Raw genomic sequence first — 9,864 nt, 5'->3', positions numbered from 1 at the left:
GTTGTATATTTACAACCCATCCTGACCCACTTGAAGAATTTTCATGATCCATCATAACCCATTTTACTTTTAAAGTTTATCCATCTTGACCCAAAACAATCCATTTGGGTTGGGTTTGCCACCCTTATTACATATGACTATAGAAACATTAAATTTCATTACATTTTAGACAAATAAATTACATATTTAACCATGTACATTCTATTACAAACACCATTTCATTTATCTTACCCAAGTTAACAATATAATTTATAAATTTACCACACATTTGTCATTGGAAACTGATCATGAGCCTAAAGATGCCGTGCATAGGGGTTCGGTGCACCATAATAAGCCAGAGGCAGAGTTGCTTGCGGTGGCATCGGTGGATAGAACATTGGTGGAGCTTGAGCTGCCACCATCAACACCACCGGATCATTATTGTTCCTGATAAATAAAAATATAGAAATCAATTATATAGATGTATATAACATAGTAATTCTATCTATAAAATATATATAGAGGCGTATTATCATTTGTTGAATTTAATAAAAATGACACTTAATTACACATATGGTCCTTGTGGTTCGAACGAAGTAACAAGTTTGAGTACTAACTTTAAAAAGTTGTATGTTTGGGTTTTGTGGTTTCAATTTTGACAAATGAGTATCAACATTAACTTCTTTCTGTAAAGCCTATATATAAAATGACCAAAATGCCTTTAAAATTAAAGAATAAAAAGTAAAAAATACGACAATTGTTATAGACATGAACAAAATACCCCTGCTATCAAGAACACATGAAACACATGAATGGGGTGTTTGGGATTCCTTATTTTACTTCCTTATAACTTTTCATTAAGTTAATAAGTTACAAAAGTGTAACTTATGGAACTTTTCCTCTCACAACGTAAGCAATCCCAAACACCTTATTACTTCTCAAAAAGTTTATAAGTTATAAGTTGGTGAAAATAAGCAATCCCAAACACCCCCAAAGCCGGAAATATGATAATCCTCCCTACATCCTAAATTCTAAGCGTTACACTTAAAATGATCACCTGCAAGTTAACGTTCAAGGGTATTTTAGTAATTTATCTAGACTAATTAGAAAAGCTAATAGAACCAAGGAGCCCAAACATGCAACTTTTCAAAGTTAGTTACCGACTTCCCGAACATGTCACTTTGCTCAAACCACAGGAACCATACGTGTAATTAACTTTAAATATATATATATATATATATCATTAAAATATGGTTTCAAATCATGAAACTTACATTGAATGTTGACCACCAGTTTGTTGCATCATTTGTCTGTATATGTACTCATCAACTCTCTGTTTTGCCAATGCAACCTGTTTTCAATCAAATTTATTTAATTATTTTTTTAAAAAAACTTTTATTTTGTGCCACGTCAGCAATTGTTAGAAGAACCAACCTGTTGAGCACTACCACCTAAATGAATTTGTCTATGTTTGTTTTCACCTTTACCACCATGAACCTGCAAAATATTAAAAACAAATTTAACAAAAACTACAAAATAAATGCATTTAAACTCATCATAATAATTAAATAAATGTAATATAGTAAATACCTTAATTGTTGCTCCTGATTCTGTTCTGATCCTTGATATGTTCGATCCGTTTCTCCCAATTAGTCCACCAATAAACGTCTCGGAAATCATCATCTCCAAAGTTACATATTCAGCTGAACATGACATCACATTTAGAAGCGAAGTAAACAATCGGAACAAACGATCAAACATGCAAGGTTTCTTGTTCGGTTGTTCGTTAAGAAAATGAGTGTGTGTGTTTATTTCGTTTGCTAACAGATCAACGAACAAAATCGGTTGAGCTCCAGTTAAAAGTAAATGTAGACATGATTGTCAGGCTAACTAGTTAATATAACTAGACTAAATTCTAGTGAGTCTAAAAAAATTTAATGAATACATATACAAAAGAACTTAAATAAACGTAAACAAACGGATATAAACGAAATAAATAATTGACCATAAATGAACGAACGGAACATGTGTTCATGTGCATTTGTTTAACTATATGAGCAAAGAGTTTCGTTCATGTTTGTCGTTCATTAAATAAATGAACATAAACGGGCGTAAATGAACAAGCAGGACATGTGTTCATGTTGTTCATTTAACACTTTAACAAAATGAACAGAAAGTTGTGTTCATGTCCTTTCGTTTATTAAATACACGAACAAACTTAAGTGAATGTAAATGAACGAGCATAAACAAGCTTAAATGACTGAACATAAACGTTCACGAACATAAATGAGCGAACAGAAAAGGTGTTTATGTTTGTTCGTTTAGCTAAACGACCAAATTTAAATGAATGTAAATGAACAAACATAAACTGCCGTAAGTGATCAAACATGGACGGACAAAATGAGCGAACGGAACAAGTGTTTATGTTTGTTCGTTTAGCTAAACGAACAAAAATGAACAAACTTAAATGGATGTAGATGAGCGAACACAAACTAGCGTAAATGATCATACATAGACGAACGGGGCATGTGTTCATCTTTGTTCGTTTAACTAAATGGACAAAAAGTTTTGTTCATTTCCGTTTGTTTACCAAAAAAACGAGCATAAACAACCTTCCCGCTGAACGGTTCACTGAACGTTCTGTTCATTTACAGATCTTGAGATTCAAGTGAGAAGAAATAAATAACCTGAAGAAGGGTCCACATATTGCTGAGGTGGTCGATGCATGAAACCAAGATTATAAGTCGGGCTGATGGAGATTATTTGCTTAGGTGGATTATCCCTACAGTAAATAATAGTAATAATAATAATAATAATAATAATAATAATAATAATAATAATAATTAATCAAAACCATATACATATTATAAACCGTTATACAAAATCACTAAACTCCAAACCTTAATTGACGTCCAATCTCTAAGAGTGCCTTCAACACTGCAGGAACGTCTCCTGATATCTACAATTATTTTTAATATATAAATAAATTTATTCAATGAATTTAGTTAATAAAGCCACTTAAAAAAGAAGATAAACAGCAGTAACTAACTACCTGCACTACTCGATCAGATTCATGAGCAGATGCACATAATGGTAATTGATTTTGAGCAAGTACAGTAACGATTGCACCAGAGGAGTTTCTTAGTTGACCTATGTTTTGACCAGATACACCGATCAATCCGCCAGCTTGGCAACCAGATATTAACAGTCTTATTGTGTTTGCTGCTACGTATCCTGTTGTGACTTTCTGTCCTTCAGTGTTTTTATCATCCTACACAATAGAAATTAGGTACACATTTCATCAGCAACAATAAAACCAAAAACAAAAAATAAATAAATAATAAAATAATAAAAAAACAAAGAAAAATAAATACATAGATAATAAAATAATAAAAAAAAACAGAAACACAAATAAGAAAGTGAACAAACACACTGCTTTGACTTTGCAATTAATATCAACTTTCCATAAAAGTCAACAAACATCGTTATACCGTATAAAGAGTACTGCTTCAAAAACAAAAAAAAAACCTTAGCTGTTAAAACTGTAAGATATTTTATCTTATTGTGCCAAAATCCAAACCGAACTGCACACTTTATACAGCTGATATAATATACAATATATGTATAATCAAGAATAAATATGCTTCCAAAACAAGCATATATTTTAAATGGAGTAACAATTGGAAAAAATAACCTTAAACCTTTGTGTAATAATGTACCGAAAAATTACCGAGTCTGACTCGGTAGTGATTATTTTTCAAAGAATGACTCTGGTTATAAAGTGAAAGAACAACCAAGATTATCAGTATCAATATCATCATAAACTTGGTATAGAAATAATGCATTAAAATATATAAGGATTATCAATATCAATATAGCCTTGGTATAGAAGTTATGCATGAACTTAATGCTCTCAAGATGGAAACCCTAATAATATTCTTGCAGCATTTATAGCCAATCAATTAATAGAGCTTCTTTCCGCAAAGCCATAAAAAGGCAATGTAACTTAACTGACTGAGCAAACGGTAAACCGAAACCAAGGAAGAGAAAGTGGTGAGTATTTGCTACTTTCGGGTGGCGCCATCCGGTATTAGTTGCAGGCTCATGTAATTGCTTCCAATAATAGAACAAGGCGCTTAGATTCATCAATTATGTTTTGGAGAAGATGGTACTCATGGTAGTATTTTAAAATTACTAAATACTAATATAAGTAAATATAGAAGCGAAAGTAAGTGTTGTGACTTGTGACCAAGAGATAGATAATAAGCTAATGGGTGGTCGAAGATTACTCGGTGCATGTATCATGGGGGTAAAAGAGCTACGACTTTTCTTGCTTTAATCCTTGGTTGAACCAAATCACTAAGTTATAATTAGACAATATCTTGAAAAACCTCCTACCATACAACAAACTATCAAGGCAAGTCAAATGGTCATATGCCATATGGGAAGACCAAAGATGGGTGTTCTGAATAAGTTAATTTATAACTCAAAATTTCTAAAATATATAACCATGTGATTTACAAAGATTAAGTATAGTATCAGTCAACACACAAGTAAACCAGCAGTCACTAGCTCAAATAAGTAACAATAAGTAGAGATGAAGAATGAACGGGAGCAGGGGGGTACGTTGACATAGGGAGCAGGGGTTGGGGAAGGGGGGGGGGGGGGAGGGTCAAGATGGGGGGGGGGGGGGGCATCTTCCTGAAAGAGGAAAGAGACTGTTATAGTTACCTTTGGCCTCCAAATGCAAAATATGCTTTATTAGATGCAGCCCTAATCGGTTAATCCCGCCAAATTTTCTCTCATGATCTACATCTGCTCTATCAATAGCGTGAATATTAAAAAAAAAACAACTTTAGCACATATTCTAACAAAAGGTAAAGGGGAAGGGGGTTGGGGGCGGAAACCAGACCATCGGGAATGGGTGCTAGGTTTTGATTAACTATAATTTAAAAAAAAATAAAAAAAGTTTTAATAATATGCACTGTAAATATGAAGTTATGATTTTAGATTACACCAACAAAACCAAGATTAAAAAGTTAAGATTAGATATATCATCACCATGAGAACCAACGTGCCAATTTGACGGAGCGCGTTCTCTGCCTCAGTAAAAGTGTTCTCACTGTCTTCAGAGCTTATGATGATTACACGCTCCTCGTGTCGCTGCATTCAACAAAAAGCAAACAGATAATAACATAAGAAACATATAAAACAGATTCTAAAAGAAAATTATGCACACGTAATAAACATTAAAACATCATCCCATTACCTATAGTCTCTAATTTTAGGCTTTTGCAGCACATAATCATAGACACTTCACATAATCACACTGCATTTAATTCTAAACAACTTAAACATATCGATATATAAGCATACACAATAGATAATCATAATCAATTTTGAACAGCAAAAGATAATAGCTGCTAATAATTTTACGAATAAATTGTTGTGATTGAAATGGAAAACAATCAATACCATAATGAAGTAACTAATGAGTTGAAATAAACTAGCAAAAATCAAGAGTTTTTATTTCACTAGACTGATGCCCTTAGTTAATCCTATAATTCATATAAGGATAAAGTACTCTTTTTAGCTTAAACTTTGATCCTTGCTATAGTACACTATTACAAGTAATCGTTTCTATATGTCACTTGGTCATATCATCTGACCAATTATAACTTTCTTGATTTAAATATTTGAACGATTTTAGAAAGACTCAAAATAAATGCTAATAAAAAATGAAAAAATAAGTTGGTGCATATCAATTTTTAATTGACTTTTTTCGAAAGAGGTAAGATCCAGTGAATCGAACAATTAATTAAGAATAACGCTTTTTATGGAACAGTCATATCAATATGCGTAAATAATACCTTTTCTTCCTATGTTAATAGGGCCAGGACTTCTTTTCCGATGGCAAGAAAAAGTATTTTGTCGTATGTTGGCTTTTCAGAGTGTTCTATTGTTAAGCAGAGTCATGTTTTTTTCTATAAATCTTTCTATTAAGCAAATAAATAGCAGTTTAACAGCCATGAACAAATTGTAACCTAAATTTATCACACAGATCAATTCATCCACAAAGAAATCCACAAATTATGCATAAAAAGCAATAAATAGCGTTCACATAATCACAACACAGTCGATTCAAAAGAACTTAAAACACATTACTTGTAACCTAAACATATCAAAATACAAGCGTACACGATTAATAACCGTAATTAGTTTGAAAACACAGTAGACAATAGCAGCTATGAACCTAAATTATCACATAAATCAATTCATCGCAAAGAAATCGACAAATTACAGACGCAGCAATTGATCATAGACCTTTCACATAATCACAATGCAGTTGATTCTAAACAACTTAAACACACTAATTGTAACCTAAAACTATCAATATATAAGCATACACGAGATGATCATATATATCTTTAGAAAAAACAATAAACAATGGTAGCTATGAACAAACTGTGGCGTAAATTTATCACATTCAAATCAACTAATTTCAGATGCATAAGCAGCAATTAATCATAGACCTTTCACATAATCACACCGCAGTTTAGTCTAAACAACTTAAACACACTAATTGTAACCCTAACATATCAATATCTAAGCATACACAATGTATAACCAATTTTGAAAAAAAACCACATAATAGCAGCAATGAACAGAGTGTAACATAAACTTACAACACAAATCATTTCATTCATAAATTACAGATTTACAACCAAATGATCTAAAAAACAATGATTCTAATAAGTCACATTTCGCTCAAACAGTAACCTAGGGAAAGCATAAGCAGCAATTAATCATAGACCTTTAAAATAATCAAAACCACATTCGATACTTTTTTATTTCCTAGCGGCTGAGGCTATAGAGATACTTAGTCGTGTCCAACTAGTCATGAACGGTAGTGTTATTAGCATAGTTATCAAATGCGCTAGGCGCACTCAAGGAGCAAAAAAAGAGGGGTCCTAGGGAAAAAAAACGCACTTAAATAAAAAATTAAAAATATATTATGTATATGAAAAATAATACTAATCTTCAAACAGAATAAACAAAAGCTATCATATAACATTTAATCATAGTTATCAAATGCGATAAGCGCTCGAAAGCGTTGAGGCTGGGTCTAGCGCCCAGGCGATAAGCGCAAAAAAAGCGCCCGATTTTGAAAAAAAAGCACACATTATAAAAACATAAATTTTAACTTAAATAGAACATCTTATGAAGAACACATACATTCATACTTCAAATAGTTTATAAAACAACCAAAAACCAAAATCCAAAATAAGAAGTAGTACCAAGTACATCATAATAATTAGAAAAACAAAAAACCAAAACACAGAAAACCCAAAAACTAAAACAACTTAAAATGCAGAACAAAAAATGCAGAGTAAATAAACAAATATTAAAGCTGAAACAAATATTAAAGTTAGATAAGATTATAAGAAACAAAGAACAAAAAATCCGAATTTAGGTTTTTTAAGAAAAAACTAACCTGTAAATTCTTAGTTAATTGATGATTTTGTGTGCTATAATATTGATTGTGGAACCCCTTAAATAGTGGAGTGTTAGAGACTCCTAGAGAATAGGAACAGAATATTAAAAGAAATTTAATACGCATGGGGAGGTTTGGGAAAATAAGACTGCGCCTTAAATATTTGCTGCATGCTAAGCGCAATTAATGCGCCTGGCGCTTTAAATGCGCTTAAGCGCAAAAAGCGCACACTTTTAATAACTATGCATTTAATATCATCTAATTAGTACCAAAAGTTCTAAGACACTCAAGATTCAAATGTAAGTTGACCTCTCCTAGACCTTAGTTTCAATAGCACTCCTTGCGTATGTTTTGTTCGGCTTTTATCTTCTCATGTTCTTGGCATAGACAATGCCGAAGCGCTCGCCTAAGAACTAGAAGCGCATTTATTGAGCCTCACCTGAAAAATTGGCCCGGGCGCAAGAGTCAAGATCTTTTAATAACTATGGTTATTACCCCGCTATCTATGAATGTTATTTTTAAAAGAATTTAGTTTTGCTATTCAAAATAGCATAGTGCACTTAAACACACTGATTATACGTCCGTGTTCGTTCGGTTCGTTTACAGATCATAAACATAACTACTTTTTTAAAACAATAGATAATAGCAGCAATTAACGAACCGCAACGGCGTCCGCAATCTTAATATTAGCTTTGGTCTCATCTCTAATCTTCTGAATCCGGTGTCCACCTTTACCAATCACTTTTCCGATCTCTTTTGACGGCAATAATATTCTGAATATTATGTCTTGACTTAATACTGCTCGACGCTTAATCGCCTGCACTTGGTTTGCAGATTGATCGTTCGAATTTGTATCCTCACGGCAGCGTTTCGCCGACGGCGCTGGAGACGCCGCCGTTGACGGTGGCCGTGGTGGGGTTAGGGTTTCATGTTGGTGGTTTGACATTTTGTTGTTATGGGAACATGGTGGCGTTTCGTCGTGACGACTTTATCGTAAAGAATAGAAAGCATTTTATATTTTACATTTTTGTACTTTGGTAGCCACACGTACTTATGTCGGTAAACTCGTCACGTAAAAGCAGTATGTGTGCAATCCGGTGTCTGTACACACGTAACGATACATTAAATTAACCTTTTTTGTCTCACATAATCTTATCGTAACTATTTCTGACACGTGATCCGAACCCACCTGACTCGCCCCGTTTGCTAGTTCTAACTTGTAATCACGTAATACGTTAAGTTTTTTAAATAAAAGTAATATAGTAATACTGTACTCAAATTAAAGAGAATAAAATACTGATTTTTATGGTGTATTTTTTTTAAAGTATGTATATATATTAACGTATGAAAAAGTTATGGTTGTTAGAAAGTCGTACGGGTATTTAATTAAGGATAAGGGGTAAATGTGTAATGAAGAAAACTTTATATAGTAAGGAAAGAGTTACGATTTGCATCTATGTGGAAATATGTCGGGTGCATGATACGACCCAAAAAAGTTTAAAATAACTCAGTTGTGTTGTCTCTCCGTCAATTGGTTGTCTTTTTTTACATATATAGCAGGGGCAATTTGGTAAATAGACCCCTAACTTCAAAGAATTTTGTTTGAGTCCATGTGATTTATGAGGTGTTTGGTTTGAGTCCTTCCACCTCCATCTCCAACACCATCACCATGACCTCCTTCGTTCACTACCACCGGCAGCCAACCTTGATTTTAAGTTAAATTTTAAATTAAAGCAATAATAAGTCAATTGTATTAAGTCCATTGTCAACTCCAAAGTTTTTGACTTTTATTTAAGTTGGATAATTAAAGAAAGAGAGATTTCTCAAATGCAAAAATATATAACCCATGCATGATCCTCTTTCGGGCAACATACGCAACTTGGATCCCATCTCATTCCTTCAAACATACCTTCGATGAATTGAATAATACACTGATTTGATTTTGATTAATACCTATGAACAACCCCAAACCTATCATGATTTTGTACGTCAGATTACTTTCTCGAAATCCTTCCACTATTGATAACTGAGGGTGTGTATGGGAATGTTTATTTTAGCCAACTTTTAACGTTTAACTTTTTAAAAAGTTAAAAAGGTGTTGTATATGTGCGGAGATAAGTTGATAAGTTACAATATTGTAACTTATAACTCAACCCAAAATAAGTTATAAGGAGGTAAAAATAAGGGATCCCAAACACCCCCTAAGACCGCTAAATCACACCCCAATTCCATCAGATCCTAAGTTTTCACCACCTTCACTTTCCCCCATTTTCCTTAATGGGGTTTACTACGTTGATAGATTTGGTTTATAATTTTCAAATGATTGATGATATACTAATGACTTTGAGTTAGATGGAAGCGATATCAGCAGAGCTCAATTTCGGATTGCA

General features: G+C 32.9%; 1 protein-coding gene across 2 annotated transcripts; it reads right to left on the bottom strand.

Moving 5' to 3' along the window:
* Positions 1-204: 204 nt before the first annotated feature.
* LOC143546655 (flowering locus K homology domain-like) lies at positions 205-8,422 on the bottom strand. Of its 2 annotated transcripts, XM_077038277.1 has the most exons (9): positions 8,136-8,422; positions 5,041-5,142; positions 3,032-3,250; positions 2,880-2,938; positions 2,667-2,761; positions 1,570-1,682; positions 1,414-1,476; positions 1,254-1,330; positions 205-426 (listed from the first exon to the last, which is right to left on the bottom strand). In XM_077038277.1, the coding sequence occupies exons 1-9, from the start codon at positions 8,418-8,420 to the stop codon at positions 294-296; spliced, it is 1,146 nt and encodes a 381-aa protein (XP_076894392.1). In that variant the 5' UTR covers positions 8,421-8,422; the 3' UTR covers positions 205-293. The 2 variants fall into 2 exon arrangements, with proteins under 2 accessions (XP_076894392.1, XP_076894391.1); XM_077038276.1 differs by lacking the exon at positions 205-426 and having other exon boundaries at positions 1,218-1,330; positions 3,041-3,250.
* Positions 8,423-9,864: the final 1,442 nt, after the last annotated feature.

Source organism: Bidens hawaiensis, unplaced genomic scaffold (genome assembly GCF_021521415.1).
Source record: "Bidens hawaiensis isolate Kalapana, Puna unplaced genomic scaffold, B.hawaiensis_p1.1 tig00014409_1, whole genome shotgun sequence".
NCBI classification, from domain to species: Eukaryota; Viridiplantae; Streptophyta; class Magnoliopsida; order Asterales; family Asteraceae; genus Bidens; species Bidens hawaiensis.
This window is presented reverse-complemented; position numbering and strand designations above follow the sequence as displayed.

Coding starts and splice junctions, on each gene's coding strand:
- LOC143546655 (XM_077038277.1), bottom strand. CDS start 8,420: ATGTCAAACCACCAACATGAAACCCTAACCCCACCACGGCCACCGTCA. Junction 5,143..8,135: donor AGATTGCGGACGCCGTTGCG/GTTCGTTAATTG, acceptor TGTTGAATGCAG/CGACACGAGGAGCGTGTAAT. Junction 3,251..5,040: donor TTGGCACGTTGGTTCTCATG/GTGATGATATAT, acceptor TCTATTGTGTAG/GATGATAAAAACACTGAAGG.